The sequence below is a fragment of the Gordionus sp. m RMFG-2023 genome, chromosome 3 (genome assembly GCF_954871325.1).
Source record: "Gordionus sp. m RMFG-2023 chromosome 3, tfGorSpeb1-WG-v2, whole genome shotgun sequence".
Lineage (NCBI taxonomy): Eukaryota > Metazoa > Nematomorpha > Gordioida > Chordodea > Parachordodidae > Gordionus > Gordionus sp. m RMFG-2023.
Window position 1 is genome coordinate 581,806 of NC_088777.1, and position 17,895 is coordinate 599,700.

A 17,895-nucleotide genomic window follows, 5' to 3' on the forward strand; every position below is an offset into this window, starting at 1 on the left:
ATAATCTTTAAGATAAGGAGATCTAGATTCTTTGTGAATAAAGAAAGATGGGAATTCTGGAATGAGCGGGTTTTGCTTCCATCGCTAAAAAAATGTATGTGGATGAGTTGCCGAATTTGAATAATTTCTGAACGAAATGAGCAGAATGGATTAAAATAAAAATAAATGTCAAAACCAATCAACAAATTATTTTCAAACATTGGGTGGAAGTGAACGGGTTAAAAATATTAAAATAATGGGTGGGCGGGCTATGGGCAAACCGCCCATTGCAGACCTCTAATATTGAGACATAGAGTCATATTCAGTGAGAATCATACCTTTATTCTCACCCACTCTAATTTCGTACACATTCCTTTCACCTACATTCATCTCAAATTCTTTATATCTTCTCTTTACCTAATATTTACCTCACGATGGATATTTTATTTTACCTTATTCCCTGGGCCACTATACCCTGGACCACTGCCCAAATTCACTTAACACCCCCATTGGATTTCTACAATATAGCTCTTCATCCCACCCATGACCAACTTGGGTATATTAGCCCAAAAATGATTATGATTATTTTTCTAAAAATATATCCTTTTTGTTATAGATAAATTAATGTTCCAGAATGCGTCACAAAGACATACATTTTTGGCTAGATAAGGGCATACCAAGTATATATTAAGGTAGTGATAATATATTTACAGGATTTAATATCAAAAATAAAATAAAACCTGTATATATAACAGCGTTTTTGAGAACATTTTCATTTATGTTACAATCCCGTAATGTCGAGGCGAAAACACCCTACAAATATTTATCAAAAAAAAAATTAAGAAAACTTAGTTATTAAAAAAGAAAAATGGCTTAAACTTTTGGGTTTCTATCATGTTACCAAAACAAGTGAATTTCGTTAAATAAGAATATGGAATAAGTAGAATCCTGAATAATAGGCTCGAGTCAGTCTTTAAGTCGACTCACTGAGACTAATAAAATGACGTACTTAGACCCCGGACTGCTAAACCCGGGTAGGTTGAGGGAGTTCTAGAAGGACGGATATATAAGAAGGAAAGAAAAACAAGAAAGAAATGCATGTATAAAAAAAACTACCTCTTGCATAATTTCTCCGTTCCCTTCCTTCGATCCTTTCTCGTCGATATGATTAATCGGGCAAACTCCATCCTCTTGTTCAAAATTGCTGTCTTCTATACATTGACGGGTCAGTGTTTGAAAAAATGAGAGATGCCACTCATCTGACTCACCTGTTACATTTTATCATTAAATTGATTTGTTTTGTGCTAAATGAAGAATATATTCATCTAATTACTAGGATCAAGCAATAAAAAATAATTAAGTGAACAGATTTAGCAAATTCTTATTTTTTATAAAAGACTACCTATCGGCTATCTTAAAAAAATTTATAGATTAGAATGCTTTAAAAAAATATGGTATTTTTTTTTAACCGCTCGTTCTATGCAGTCCCGTGAATGCCTGGGTATCGAGGAAGGCGGCTAAAAACGGCGCGAAGGAAGGATTCTGGTCGCAGATAAAAGCTTGGCAATCGAACGTTCCATGTTTTTCCACGAAAAAACTCTCGGAGTTTCGGAAAATACGCGCGAACCTGAGCGCGAAAATAGTGCGGATAATCGTATTCGAGACAACTTTAATTTAAGGGAAAAAAATTTAAAAAAAAAAAGGATAAATTTTTGATTAATCCATGTTTAATGTAATTTGTTGAACAGTCGTGTTAAACCTAAATCATCTTTAGATTTTTATTAAACTAGGTATATGGTGGAGGGGGGGGGGGGGTGCAAGAGAGGAGTATGTTCCTTCAAATCTTTGTGCCACGATGCCTTTTCTTTTAAAAAAAAAGAAACCCTCAAGTCATCTGTTTTGATTTTTTTAAAACTAAACTAAGACATGGTAGGGTGGGGGCAGAGGAATACGTCACTGGATTTAAAATCTTTGCCACGTTTGCATTTTTTAAAAAAAAAATTTCTCCGTTCTTGTATAAAAATAAGCACTTTAAAGTTCATATTTTTCATGTTTTTTTTTAAAAAAAATTATTTATATTAAACAATGTTAAATTTGTAGGTTATAAAAAAAATCAAAAATAATTTTTGCAAGCCTAGCTTTAATAAAAAATATGGAAATAAATACACGAAATTGTATTCAGCAAAATAAAAATAAAATAAGTTTAACATTTAATTTTCATCGTATTCCTTAAATATAATTTTTACATTATATTTACGCGTTTTAACATATCAAATTTGTTGTAAATATTAGCGGTATTTCTTCAAAGTTATACGAGTTTGTAATTTCATAGTTATTCTAAAGAAAAATTGATTTAAATCACTTTTAAATGACGATTTTTTTTAAAAAATAAAAAATTTGTTCGTTACTGATAGATAAAAATGATACGAAATGACGAGAAGAACGCCACTTAATTTATCTAAATAATTGATTAATTACGTTTATTTTTTACGAGGCCTTGACCGCACCTTAGAAAAGGAAATAGTTCTTTGGCGAATATTCTTTGATCCGGGAACTCTGGCAACGTATTGTCATCGTTGTCGGGAAACTTTACAAAACCGGTATCCAAATTGGCCAGGCATAAGTTAGGCATCTGCAATATATTTTTTGAGAAAAAAAAATTGGTATAAATCAGCTGTTACCCTTAAAGATGGCTCCCACCCCCTTTCGATGAATTTTTTTAAAAAATTTAAAAGCATTAAATATGTAGCCAAAAAAAATGAATTAGAAAATATTATAAAAAATTAACCTATCATAAATACTAGTTGAATCCCCGCCAATTTAAATATTATTTACAGTAATAGATGAAAATTATAAATTTCTATTTTATCTTTAACCAGATGTCTGCAAATGGCAAAAATTCTTAGGGCCCGGCCCAGTGGGAATTTAGTTGTTGCCCAAACTTATGGGGTTAAATTTTTGGCCCTGTTTTTAGAAAAAAAATTTAAATACATGACCTAAGCCAAAATATATTTTGAACACCAAAATAAACGTCTATAATCTTGGGATTTATCGCTAAAATGAAATATAAGAATTCGTACAAAGAATAATTTTGCCCGGCTCGACTTTTCAATCAAAAAAAAATTGACAGGCAATCTAAGTCATGTCAATAATCTCTAAATATTATTTTTAAAAAAATCATAAATAATTAGGTAATATTTTTACCAGTTTAATTTTATCCACGAATCCCGCGTTCTCGTCAGACACCGTGGAAAACAAATATCCCATTAAGAAAGGAACTGGGGCTTCGATAAAATGATGCAGACTAGATGGCAGTAATGGTACGTACACGTGGTTCCAAATAAAAGGGTACAACAGGGCTTTAAGAGTCTCGCAAAAATTGGCTAATTCCTCCGGACCTGATATATTATTGGTGTAATCATTAAAATATTTTCCGTAACGCTGCATTTTTAGTAAGCAGCTGCGATTCGCTCAAGTCATGCTAAAACTAATCGCTAGCAAAATCAAGGCTGATTGGCATATTATCGCATCGGAACATATGTTTTTCCTGCGATTTGGTCATTGAAATATACCTATCATTGGCTTGATAATGTAAATTACAGCGAAAAATTTGCCCGAGCGAATTGTGCTTACAAACTATAAATACAGCATAAGTTCTGTACGTCAAGCGTTTATAAAGATTAGATTAGACTTATACTATTACAAAAATATTGATAATGGTTTTGTTATATTAATAATTATTGATAATAAATATTGTATTTAAAAAAAATGTATATATAACGACTTGACTTTTCGAACAAATCAAAATTTGTTTTTCTATGAGCAAACAGGTGAAAATATTTAGGAACATTTTGATGTCGAAAATAGAGAGTGCTTGAACTATATCGTAATCGAAGAAGGGCAATTCTTGGTGACCTAAAAAGTTTGGTTAAATACTATATAAAGATTTTATAAAATGCTATTCAGTATAGGAAATTTTGAGACTGGTTTCTATCTTTATCATATACATATATATATCTCGATAAAACCTATTTTCCGCTAGTGTTGTTTTTCCTTTATAATCCCATATTGTACTTTCCCTCCTTTCCATTCCTTCTTGATTCATCTCAAAAATAAAATGATCTTAAATATTCGTTAAAAGGAAAATCAATTATAGCATTTTTAAGTATCATTTTTTAAACTTGAAAATACGATTATGATTAAATTATTCTAATTGATAGGTAAAATCAACGACATTAATAATACCTAGACTGAAGGTGCATTCATATTAAAAGTGTACACCAATGAAAACAGCTGGGGATGTCATATTGATTACCCATCATCATCAATATAAATTTTAAACGAGAAGACAATTTATTCCCAAGTCTGACGCAAATTTTATCAAAGAATTGTCTGATCATCGAGATAATAAGGAATTGAGTTGTCTATTTAATAGTAGTTTTTTTACTAACATGAGAATATTTAACTACATGGGCAACCAAAATGGCGGCTCCAGCTGATTTGCATTCAACGACCCTTGTTCGAATGCATTATTACGAATGCGTCGTGAGTCTAGGTATTACTTTTGCATCAAATTAATTATGAAAGATGATACCCGGGTTGTAATATTCAATGGCGTATTGCTCCCCTAAAAGCTCCGGAAAAATTTTCAGTATATTGTACGTTCCCGGATGAGGAAAACTTATGCGACACAATATTTCGCTGCAAACCTTCTCCAAAATTGTCGATTTATAATTTTGGGCGGAGGGTTGGTAGATCAAATTTTCCTCCTCTTCCGCATCGCCATTAGATGTCATAGAGCACGGCGCAGAATCTTTTGCGGTGTTTAGCAAGTCGTTGTGGTCGACTTGAGTTGGTCTTGTAAGGGTTATGATTGGCAGGGTGTCGTTCTTATTGGAATGGCGATGTAATAAATTCGTTTCCGCGTTAAGATTCGGCGAATTTTGAGTGACGTTGACTCTAAAACGAGAGATAAAAAAAAAGTATTCATATACAAAATTTTAGGGAAGTATATAAACCCACGAAAACAACTGATGTGTTTACGATATAGGAAAAAAAATAAATCAGGAAGATGATTGATGTAACATATGGTGCAATAATGACTTAAAATTTAGAGATTCGGTAGAAAATTGGGAAATTTGGGAGGAAATAGGAAAAACATACTGTGATAGAATACCTTCAAGGCATAATAAAAAGATAAAATGATGTATTGTATTCGATTAAATTAATGTATCAAAAAATAAATAAATATATATATTTTATATAAAAGGACATGAAAAAACGGATAAGGACATCATCGAAATAAAATATTGTATAATTACGACATGGCGCAGTTTCAAATGGAGAAATTTAATATGAAGAGGTGTGAGATGGAAGTTTATTTATCAAAGATGGAATTCATTTTTAGAATAGCCAAAATAGAAGACAAAGTCATTTTTATTAGCAATTATTGGACTTGAAGTTTATTCAAAATGATTTACGTTGGGTTTGCCAAAGACATTAGAGGAAATATCATTATGAGGATATAATTATACTATTGAAAAAATTATTATGCGAAGAAAACGAATTTTATGCTGGAGAGACATTATTTTTATTTAAAACGGAACAAGAAAGAAGGAGAAAAAAATTTACAGAACATATAAATAAATTAAAGATACGAGCAAAGACGTGTGAATTCAAAGAGATGTACATAATACAGTATTGCGGGACAAATTAGTGTCGGGAATTACTAATGGGAAAAAATATTAGTGAAATATAATCGACACACCGGACTTGACATGAAGGCTGTACAAATGGCTACTAAAATATTATCAGCAGGAAAGGAAATAAATAAAAATATGAACAGTAACAAGGGAACAGTATAATAAGTATAAACCAGTTTCAAAAATTATTTGTTATTGTTGTGGATTAGAAAATCACGTGAAACGGCAGTGCCCTAATAAAATGTGGTTATCATACTAATTTCTCTAACATTGCTTAAAAACTATATTTTAACGCATAAACAAGTCATTAAAATTAAATTACTATATTTAATTTTTTTAAAAAAGAACAAAAGTTAGATAATTATATTTTCATTAATCTATTTAATCGTCGAAGTAAATCTTTTAATAAAATTAAATTAAAAATTATTAAATAAAAATAATATTATTTGTTAAATTTTAGTCCGCTAGATGGCGCAATACTATTTTAAATTTTATTAAACTTTATCCTATTTATATTAACAATAAAACATATGATTGAAATTAAAAAATTATTTTAAATGGTTATATTTTGAATAATGGTAAATTGCGAATGGTATTCGTTTCAAGTTTTAATTTTTTTTAATATCAAGGTTTAACGCATCCTCAAAAGGATTTCTAGGTAATAGTATTAGCGAATAGGAATATAGGATCATTTGATGAATCACGAATTGTTGATTGGAATAAAGAATAATTATTTTATAGTAATCCACATTCGAATCCACGTTAATATTTGGACAATTTGTGTGCTGATCAGGTCCAGGCTTGTAAATAACAAAGTCATATTATATATTTTTTTAAAAAAACTATTATCGGGTAGGGAGGTTATATATTTTTTATATTACATTATATTACTTTTAAGTTTTTCTTTGGATGATAGATTTTTTTTTAAATTGATCTAAAATGAGAAAATAAACATTATAGTTTAAAATAAAATATAGGAAAAAGTTATTGATCAAATTTTGACAATAATCTAGGCAAAAATTAATATATTTAAATCTAGTTTTTATTTTTATATATATTGGGAATAAATAAATTATTATCCACTTCTAATTCAAAAATTTTGAATATTTAAGATGAGAAAATCAAAATTAAATATAAGGAAAAAGTTATTGATCAAATTTTGACAATAACCTAAGCAAAAAATTAATATTTTTTTAGTCTAGTTCTTATTTTTATTATATATTGGGAATAAATAAATTATTATCCACTTCTAATTCAAAAATTTTGAATATTTAAGATGAGAAAATCAAAATTAAAATTTAAAATAAAATATAGGAAAAAGTTATTGATCAAATTTTGACAATAACTTTGGCAAAAATAATTAATATTTTTTTATTTTTATATATATTGGGAATAAATAAATTATTATCCACTTCTAATTCAAAAATTTTGAATATTTAAGATGAGAAAATCAAAATTTAAATTTAAAATCAAATATAGGAAAAAGTTATTGATCAAATTTTGACAATAACCTAGGCAAAAAATTAATATATTTATAATCTGGTTTTTATTTTTATATTATATATTGGGAATAAATAAGTATATTATCCACTTCTAACTCAAAAAATTTTGAAAATGTGGAATGGAGCATTCCAATTCTATACCGACGATATATTAGCAGAATTTAGGTGGTTGGTCTGAGTCGAAAACCTGATTTTAAATTATTTATTTTTTTTATAAAAAAAATATTAATTTTTAAGTAAACGAGTAACGTTTTACGTTTTCCCTCAAACGTTGATGCCGTTAATTAGGCTAGATTCATGTTGAGATCTGATCAGACACAATATAACAGCTGATCAATTTCAGTTTATGCAATATAATTCTTAGAATTATTATTCAGGAATAGAATTAAAAGAGATAAATTGGTCCCCACAAATCTACTTTAGAAGTCGATCAGCTGTTAAAATAAAGACGGATCGGATCCCGCGATGAATGCGGCCCTTTTTTAAGCGTCGTTAAAAGCAAATCAGCTGGACCCGCCATTTTGGTAACACGTATAGTAATTATATCTCATGTTAAAAACTGCTATTAAATTGATAACTTGCTTCCTTATTATCTCGATGATCCGGTAATTCTTTAATAAAGTTTGCATCACGTTCAAAATTTTAATAATGATTAGTGTAACCAAGATGGCGTCTCCAGCTGATTTGCATTTGATGTACACTTTTAATGAACGAACCGTCTCAGTCTATATATTATATATGTCATTGATCTCACCAGAAAAAGGGAAATATATATTTTTTATATCCTTCTAAAGGAATAAAATAATAAATTTTTCAAACCAAATAACAAATGCTAAACCATAACCACGCAAAAATCATCGTATATAGAATGGGAGATTAAAAACGTCTTTTTAAAAGAATTTTCGAAAATATTTCTAAAAGGACAGAAAATGTGAGCAATAAAACGATTATTAAACCGCCGGATTGTTGTTAAACGGACCGATTTAACCGGTTTTAAATCAAGATTTTGGTCAAAATAAATATTACGAAAGCCACGAGATTGTCGATAATAGATGTCCAAACTTTCCTGCCACTCATGAGAAAAATCATCAGGCTCGCGTAATACCTTTTTGGTTAAAATGTTGGGATAGCGCCATTTTAAAAAAATCGACTATTATATTCGATGTCGCAATCGGGAGTTTTTTTTCACGCGCATTAATTCGGGTTTGTAACAATGGCGCGTGAATTTTGATTATATTATTTGCAAGACCCATGATGAGTCCTGTTGTGTATTTTTTTTTATTTTGAAAGAATTATGTATCAATTATTATTTTGATTATTAATGTGAGAGACCTGCAGGCCGCGGCCCAAAGCTCGGTCCGGGCCGTATTTTAATTTTCCTTATATATAACCGTGCCGGGCCTGAAATTATTTACCGTATTGGTCAATTATCTATCTATTTATTCTTTCTTTCTTTGGGCCGGACAGTGCAAATGGTATCTTTTACTGGTATCTCTGATTAATAAATTATTTTTATTTTATCTGTATTCACTCTTTAGAAAAAGGGTAAAAATAGCCAAAAATTATGATTGTTTTAATTTAGTTATGGAAAATAAAGTAGGCATTGTTTGAGGCTGCATTCCAAAATCTTAAAAATATAAATAAATAAATTTTGAAGAATAAAGCTATTTTTATTGTAAAAATAAAATAATATCCAATTTCTTTCGGTATTCATAACAATGTATTTATTTGTGAAATTTTTATAAAAAAAATTAGTAGGTACAATTTTTAATGCTATTTAATTTTTATAAATTTACTAATCCCAACGATTATAGGCTTTTATATTAATGTATTTTAGTGTCAGAAATTTATTTTATGGAAAGCATAAGAAGTGCAGAGGAACCAGGAATCCAAACCGAACCGGTAAACCGCTAAAACCCTTTATTTTTATCGAACCTGAACCGAACATAAACCGCTAAAAAAATTCATGCCGAACTTCAGCCGAACCGCTATAATGTCTCTGAACCAGTTTGAGCTTCATGATTTTATGCTTAAAATAAATATGTAAGTTATTATTAATATATTGAAAAAATTTCAATTACATTCAAATTATTTTAAAGATTATCATCAATCACATTTGATTGATAATTGTCGGTCATAATTTTTATAAACTTTAGTATATTAGTCAATTTTACAAAATTTTTTTAAAATATTTTAAGCTTATAAATTAGAGAAAAATTAAATCCAAAATATTATTATAAATGACACATCAAATCTGATATCATATTGGCAGTGCCGGCTATCAAAGTTAGTGTGGAAAGATGTTTTTCAACAATTTAATTTATATTATCTCCTTATAGATGTAATTTGAGTGAGACGAATTTTGAAAATATATTAATTGTGCGGCTTAATAAAAAAAATTTAAGTAAAAAAAAAGAGTAAAATATTGTTCATATTAAAATTAATCATTGATATATATTCTTATTCTTATTTTTATATTTATAAATTAAATATTATTTTATAATGTGCAATTAATAAAAATGAAGGTTTTATACATGTGTTTTTTTAAATTAATGATGAAATAAAAAAAATATTTTCCCTATACATAATTCGAATGTAGGTTTGGATACAAAAGTGTTCAAACCGGTTTTTAAAAATTTGAACCGAGCCGATATTTTAATTTTTTACGAACCGAACCTGAACCGTTATTTTTATCCGAACCCGAACCTGAACCGATATTCGTTTCGGTTTGGATCCCTGAATCTGCGTGTAATTTATCGCGCCGCTAGTAGCCTGGTGCAACCTACGTTATGATGATTTTCTTTAAACAGTAAATTAGAGCAGCGTATTACTTTTAAGACAAATTATATAAAAACTTAACCAATATTTCAAAATTAAATATAATCGATTATGAAATAACCAAAATATTTGGCCAGAACATTTAGTTATTACAAAAGTATTATACATTTTTTGTTCTTTGCAACCTAAATGATGAAGTTACGAGTATTTACTTTGAGGATGCGTGTCTCTAAGATTTAAATGAGAAATGTTGGATAACCGTTCAGGAATATTGAATCACCTTGGCAATGAGCCAAATAAAAGTTTAAAATATCGTTACATTTTTTTAGAGCCGAATAATAATACATGCCGTCGGTCTTCTTATAGCAATAACAGCAGCCAAATTTTTATCAAAATATATTGTTTTCCCCAAATCATGTGCTACCTTCTGATCTTCTATATACTCTGTAGCACTGAAATACCTAGTAAACATAGAGAAAAAATCGTTTTCCCTGGATCCGAGCCCAAATTGAGTATCAAGGTTGCTGATATCCTGTTATTACTCGTATCAATATATTTGAACAGGCATTGTGTATATTTATTATATCTCGTAGATAAATATGTCTTTTACCATCGAGACCTCCAGCGGAGTTCAATTTGAAGCGAATAGCTTTGGAGATTTCTCCGACTGTACATTTTATAATAGTCTTTCTAAAAGAGGACCCTAGCAAAATCTTCAGGTTTTTGTGAAATATTTTTTTGGATGAAATATTGAGTTGGCCGTTTTTAAGAATCGGTTCAAAATGAGTCGTTCGGGAACACTAAACAGAACACAGAAGTGAAAATTCTGATCGTCAACAAGATATAATATATGTATAATTATTCTCTAAGGGGCTACAACTTAATAAAATATGACATTATTTACTATAAATAACGAACTTTCTACAAATTTAAAGCTAAAAAACACATTTTTTAGAATTTTAAAGCTTTCAACTTTTTTTTTTTGATTTTTAAGAGCCAGGATAAGTGACTTATTCTGATTAAATCATTTATCAAAAAAAAGTTTCTAATTTCATTATCTTATATTATTATAAAATAATGACAAAAAAATAATTAAAGTATCGGTATCGGATCGGTATAAGTGCCGAACTAAATATCGGATAGGTAAAAAAATTGTGGATTTGTGCAGTCCTTTTACACATATTCCACTAAATATTCCTCCAAGATATCAATATCTTTCAATACTAACTTTAAGTGATTATGAATAGTAACTGTAAAGTAACGGCGATGAAAGTAATGTAGTTACTAACGGCGTTACCCTTTTTTGAGGAAAAGGAACTCGTTACTTGTTTCGAAAGGTAACGAGGTACCGTTTTTTTTAGAAGTAACGTTTATAACACTAATCAATTATAAATATACCTCTGAGTATCTTCACGTTTGTCGCTCTTTTGGAGTGATACTATATCGAAAATAAGGTTCAAAATCTTCTTGTAGGCACCAGCAATCGGATTTCTAGACAAGAGGCACACGCACTCGGAAACGTACAGCGTATCCGTGTCACTATCGTATAAGTTCATGTCATCAAAATCTTCGTTTCACATACATTTTTAAGTTTAAGGCGATAAATTAAAGGTATTTTGTTTTTTAAAATTGTCAGGCATTTTATCTATTTATCTTTTATGACAAATACATAAGTGTAGCCGGAGAATGTGGTGGAGGGAAGGGGGTAATGAAAAATCTCCTTTTCAGAAATTCCCATGTTCCCGGCGCACTATATTGAAAGAAAAGCAAAGCAAAAGTTATAAATTTTTTTTTAAAAAAATAATGATCCAAACTGAATATTTTAGTGTGATAAGCGTTTTTATATTTACAAAAAAAAATAAGGTGAAAAACACAAGCCCCCTCCCTTGGAAAAATCCTGGCGAGAGCTCTATGGACAAAATTAAATAAAATCGATTATATTTACTGACAATTATAATATCGCAAAAAATGGGAGTTGCTACCTAGTATACATATTATTATTTTTCCCCTATAATTTATTTCAAATGCGCACGCGCGTAACAACAATATGATCACGAAATCTAGAACAAATCACCTAAATAATATACATCTTCGAATCATCGAACATTTTTATTATTTGAATTAAGGAAAGGGGGGTGGAGGGTAATTTTTGCCATGACGAAAATATATCGGGCTATGGTGGACAATTTATGCAAACAAAGGTCGGGCCAATCACAGGCCAGATTAAGAAATTTTTTTTATTAAAATTCCATGCGCCATAATGCCCTATAAACAATGTGGCTATTTTATTATTATATCATTCCAGCTACATCTCGATCAATTTTATTTTAACTGAAAATCCATTCTTTGGAAGGAAAAATAAAGTAACACTACATCTGGTGGTTAACATTATGACAACTATTTACTAATGTAAAGGGGGGGGGGGTTAATGAGGTAAAATTTTGATTCCCAATTCAATTTCGAGAAAAAAAGGAAATAGAATACTTGATTCTCTAATAGTTCCATAGTTAGGAACATTATTGCCAAATCTATTCCAGAAAAAAGTGACCTAATCGATACTTTTATTAATTTTTAAAACTTATAATAATATCATAATTAATATTTTTGATTTTTTATTGTTGGGAGGGAAAAAAATTCATGAAATATTGAAAACAAAGAAAAATATGTTAAAATAAGGATATCGGTTATCCTTCCGAACTTAATTTGTCGATATCGAATCTCGAATCGATCAATATCGGAACTTAATTTATCGATATCGAAATTCGAATCGGTTAATATCCGAACTTAATTTGCCACTAACGAAATTCGAATATCCGAACTTAATTTGTCGATATCGCAATCGGTCAAATTCGATAATGGCGCCCTTAAATAGAGACGACGGCTCGTTTCGAGGCGATTACGGCCAACTCAATATTTCATCCAGAAAAATAGTACGCAAGCCCTGAAGATTTTGTTCGTGGAAGGAACAAAGGTTCAGACATGTACATTCGAAATCGGTTTAGGCCGCATTCATAGTGGATCCGATCCGACACGATTTAACAGCTGGTCGATTTTTAAAACCGGTTTATGAGAATCAATTTTTCTTTATTAAAACCAACATTTCTTAGGTTATTATCACGTATAGAATTAAAGATAAAATTAATGTTATTTAAAAAAAAAATTGATCTCATAAACATATTTTAAAAATCGATCAGCTGTTAAATCGTGTCGGCTCGGGTCCACTATGAATGCGGCCTTAAGTCAATATTTTTCTAGCCAAAATATTGAATCTGCCGTTTTTTAAAAATCGGCTCAAAACGAGCCGTTTAACAGCACTAGGAACGGCCTATAAAAGGAGAGGCTGGGGCCAAACAGAACAGGGGACACGTCAGAACACTTTATTTCAGTCGAGAAATTTTTAAGTTTAGATTCAGCAAAAGTTTTCCTGACATATAACGTTTAGATTTCTCAAAGTCAAACTGAAATACATAAATTTTATATCGAATAAATACTTAAACTTATAAAAAAAAACATGTGCATAAAATTGACTCACAATTGTTTTTCGAGGCATTCAATAGCAACTGTCTTTCATTCTGTATGCGTGTGTATATAAAAAGAGAAAGATTATTTGTAATAAAAAAATAATAAGATAAACGAAGAAGGAATACAATCATTTTTTGCTTAGAAATTCTTATAATTATCAGCACTGAATCTGATTTGCATTTTAAAAAAAAATAAAACTAAATAAGGCTATAAACTCGGGTTAAAATAAATGATAATTTTCTGCGGAAATTCATATCCCGTATTTAAATATTAGAAGCACTGAACTCCGAATGTAATGGCTTTATTGGAGCCGAGCTTGTTAAGATGGAACGTTAATCGGTTAAACTTATCATCACATTTCTAAAGTATTAGTGCTCGTTTAGAGCCGATTATTTATTTAAACGGCTAACTCAATATTTTGGCCAGAAAAATATTGCCCAAGCCTATGATATTTCGCTGACAATATGTCCAGACCCTTTGTTCCTACTACGAGCAAAATCTTCAGGTTTGTGTAATAAATTTTCTGGACGAAATATTGAACAGCTGTTTAAACAACACTAGTTTATAGAATTAGGTATATAATTCGCAGACCGTATTATCCGTCATCTTCAGTTGGCGCTCTACTTGAGGTATAGAAAAGGACCATGACCTCGAATCGTGTTCGTCGAAATGGCTAGAATACTTTCCCATTCTTATCACATCATTATTACCCTTATGACGGCTAATTTTTTTACGAATACGTTCTTCAGTTTTAGGAAGCTCGTTGTTGTTTTCATCACGATCGGATTCGAACGATTCCTCTTTAATACTTTCTTTTGATAGGTTATCTTATGGAGTAAATAAATATAAAGGCGAATATTCGAGAAAAGGGGATCACTGTTCAATCACATTCTCTAGCGTGGCCTTCCCCCCCCCCTCTTCAGAAGAGAGAGAAGTTTGAAGACTAGAGTTTGCTCGATTAAACTGGAATTGATTAAAATCAAACAATTTTTTGAATAACATTTACTATTTATATGAATTATTTTTTGTATTTTAAAGATTATATAAAAATATTAATCAAATTTAAATAATTTAATTATGTATTATTTTATGAATCTTTAATATTTGCCAATTCAACAAAAAGTTTATGTACAAATTTCGCGGGGGATAAATAAATAAATTTTCCGTGAGGAGTAATTTTCTCTAGGATATATTTTATTATAAATTTGATTTAAATATTTATTTGTAAAAAAAAATGTTGATTTAAATCCAAAAAAAAAATTTGATTTTTTTTGATTTTTATATTTAAAAAAAAACAGGTCTGCCAATCATATTGAAAACTGATCGTATGTTATAATTATCCTTTTTTTTTAAACTTAACTATTTTATAGAAGATTTTTTTAAAATCTAGTTTTAACGCAAAAATAATTTTTTTTTCGACCAATCATTTAGTAGTAAATAGTGTGTTGTTAAAAAGCCCGAATAAGATTTTAGCCTAAATGGACCCGAATCGGGCTTTTTAACAGCGCTAGTAGTAAAGCCCACATGGACCTTCCGTCAAATTGACGGGTCTGTTGGATAGATATTCTTTAGGATTCAATTCTACCATGATTTAATTTTATTCTTCAAGAAGTACCAAATATTTTTTAAAATTTTCATTGTGTGCTGTACATTTTCCTCTTCTTTGAAAAAACAAACCTAATATTTATCTTAACTCCTAACTGTCAAGATGGGATGAATCTTTAAAAAAAATAGTTAGATTGGTCGAGTCAGAAAAGAAGACAGGTCCAAAAAGGTCTACAATTGGGAAGGTTTTTAGCCAAAAAGCCCGCTCGTTGTTTTAATTAACCCACCCACCCATTTATCTATAAATTTCGAACCAGCCCGTAGCGGAAGTTGGCGGACGGGTTCTAGGTCCAACGAAATAAGCTGTAATTCATAGTTATTTAACTGTTTTTGGCATTGAGTATTGAGGTAAAATTATTAGTATCTTATATACACACAGTATTCACTTGCTTCAGTCTCTGACACGCCTTCCATCGAATAAGTCATCTCGATTTTCTTATCGCTCATTTTGAGGGGAGAAATGGTTTCTTTATTCGTCCCACTGTTCGAATCGTAATAACACCTTATAGGGAAAAATTTGTGTTTTATAGGTTAGTTAATTTATAAATTACTCGTTGATTATTGAAACGCTCTACTTGAAAAATATATGAAATCTATGTAAATTAAAGCAAATACTACGTAAATATTTAATAATTCTTATTTATAAAATTTTGACTAGCAACTCCAATAATCTAAATAGTCATAATAAATTTAACATAATTATAAATGTGATTTGACTTGTAATAGTCGATAGGAGTAGCGTTAGGGTAGTTGACTCCTGGAAAATCTGTAATTATAGTGATTAAAGAGAATAGTTAATGAGAGGAAACTTTATGACTATTGTGTAGTGTATGGGAAGTCGTGTATGATTGGTCAGTCTCATTTATTATTATATAGCCCTAAGAAAATTAATTACCCGAGTCGACGGTAGCATCGGAAGCGAGGTTAACATCGTTCGACTTGGCTCGTTCGGACTCCTTCTCATTCGTAAATCCGTCAGAATCTTCGTTCTAGAAACGATAGTTACATAAAAAATATCGATCGTTACTTTTCTATATACGACATGCTTAAAAAGAGAGTGTAATTAAGTATCTAAAATAAATTCTAGAAGTCTTCATAAAACATTTCTATTAGCTCTTTTAAAAATCAAGAACGCAAATGCTGAGAATTAAAGAGCCTCTACGAGATATAATTTTTATCGACTATACCCTTAAATATGCATAATAAATATTTCCACAAGTCAACACAAAAAAAATGGTGTAGTTACATTTTGCCGAATATCACCGACCATTTTCGACTTTTCGTGTCCTGATACCGATAATTCGTTTATTTCCAGGAGAGCTTTCCTGCTCAAATTAGCTAAATAAAGTACGTTTTGACCCCTGAAATAGTTAATAACATCTGTTTCCCATACCCTTCTATGATAGGTCAGGACGAATCCGTAATAGAGAGAACCATTTTCCCGTGTAACGACAAAAGAATGGAATTGGTTCGACGTCGCAGAGTCGTAATTTTTAACTGTGGGGGAGTGCAAATCAGCTGCAGAATTATGAGAAAATCTTTTAAAAGTTACTCCACGAGGCATGCATAACTAACCCAAAAAATAAAAATAAAAGGAAATTATTGAGATTGAAATATTTTTTTTTGACGATTTACTGTCTCTAACAGCTGGTAACGAATCATTCGTTATTCGTTTTCGATTCGTATTTTACGAATATTAAAAAAACCGAATCGAAATTATTCGCAAATCGTAAATATTCGATATGTTCCCAGAGGAACCTTCTTTTGAATATTCTATCATGATTTCTTCTTGAGCCTTAATTTATTAATCAAAGCCAGCAGCAAAAAAAAACAAATTTCTAGGTCCAGGATAAGGCCTTTATTTAATATTAAATAAATTTCCAAACCCGACCCATGAAGAGTGCCAAATTAAGATATATTCATAATTTTTTCTCTACCATTAACTTCCGACACAAACAAGACAAGTGTGCTAAAAAAGAAATTATTTAATTTCTTCATTAAAAATATTTAACAATACAAATTTGATGTCTGTTTAAAAAAAACCATATATATTTTTACAGACCCGCAAATTTGAATCAAAGATTATCTTATAAAAATGTAATTATTCTGATAGTAACTCCATCAAATTCTTATATGCCAGGCTCAAAGTGAAGCAAAAAATGAACATGATTTCGCTTGTCAACAACTGACATAAATGTCAACCTAAAATGACGCTTCATTCATTAAAAATATAAAAAAAGTGTGGATGTCAGCAAGTTGAATGACAATTAGGGCAAAATCTGAAAGGCATTTTCGTCTAAATATGTCGTGGCTATTGTTCCTGTCTCCTTAGATTTGATATGATACCAATGGCTCTAGGTTATGGCAATGTTCAAATAATTAGGCTATGATGTAACTACGATTTTATGTTTACTAAAGTATCTTTTAACGTTGATGCCAATCATTTTCATGATAGAAGCCTGATACTGAATGGTCAGAACTGTTAGGCCAATAACTGGACCATCATTTCTAAAATCGGTTGGGTCTATATCCAATCTTTTGGTCTAGGGTTAAAAAAAAAATTAAATACTAAATGTTTTAATTTGATTTGCACCTATATTTATAAAAAAAATAATATTTAATTAAATAAGATATTCATTTGATTGTAAAGCTAAATTTAAAGAATTATTATTTTAATTATTTCTTTGTCACGATGAAATTATGTACTTCAAATTATTTTATATAATCAGCTATTTAAAATACTTCTAAATATATTGACCTAACCTTCAACTCCATAAAGTAGTCACTTAAGAGTTGACAAGCTGGTG

The 17,895-nt window shown here is 29.9% G+C and overlaps 1 protein-coding gene across 1 annotated transcript in view; it reads right to left on the reverse strand.

Annotated features, from left to right (window-relative positions):
* LOC135925895 (DENN domain-containing protein 5B-like) overlaps positions 1–16,652 on the reverse strand; it is a 44,730-nt gene extending 28,078 nt beyond the window's left edge. The window contains exons 1-14 of the mRNA XM_065461455.1: positions 16,335–16,652; positions 15,984–16,077; positions 15,806–15,854; positions 15,475–15,590; positions 14,075–14,310; positions 13,494–13,533; positions 11,360–11,528; positions 4,574–4,938; positions 3,778–3,894; positions 3,184–3,377; positions 2,458–2,611; positions 1,449–1,646; positions 1,096–1,247; positions 720–792 (exon numbers count right to left, since the gene is read on the reverse strand). Of these exons, the coding sequence (XP_065317527.1) occupies positions 720–792; positions 1,096–1,247; positions 1,449–1,646; positions 2,458–2,611; positions 3,184–3,377; positions 3,778–3,894; positions 4,574–4,938; positions 11,360–11,528; positions 13,494–13,533; positions 14,075–14,310; positions 15,475–15,590; positions 15,806–15,854; positions 15,984–16,077; positions 16,335–16,652 (2,275 nt within the window). The remainder of the gene's footprint in view (positions 1–719; positions 793–1,095; positions 1,248–1,448; positions 1,647–2,457; positions 2,612–3,183; positions 3,378–3,777; positions 3,895–4,573; positions 4,939–11,359; positions 11,529–13,493; positions 13,534–14,074; positions 14,311–15,474; positions 15,591–15,805; positions 15,855–15,983; positions 16,078–16,334) is intronic.
* Positions 16,653–17,895: the final 1,243 nt, after the last annotated feature.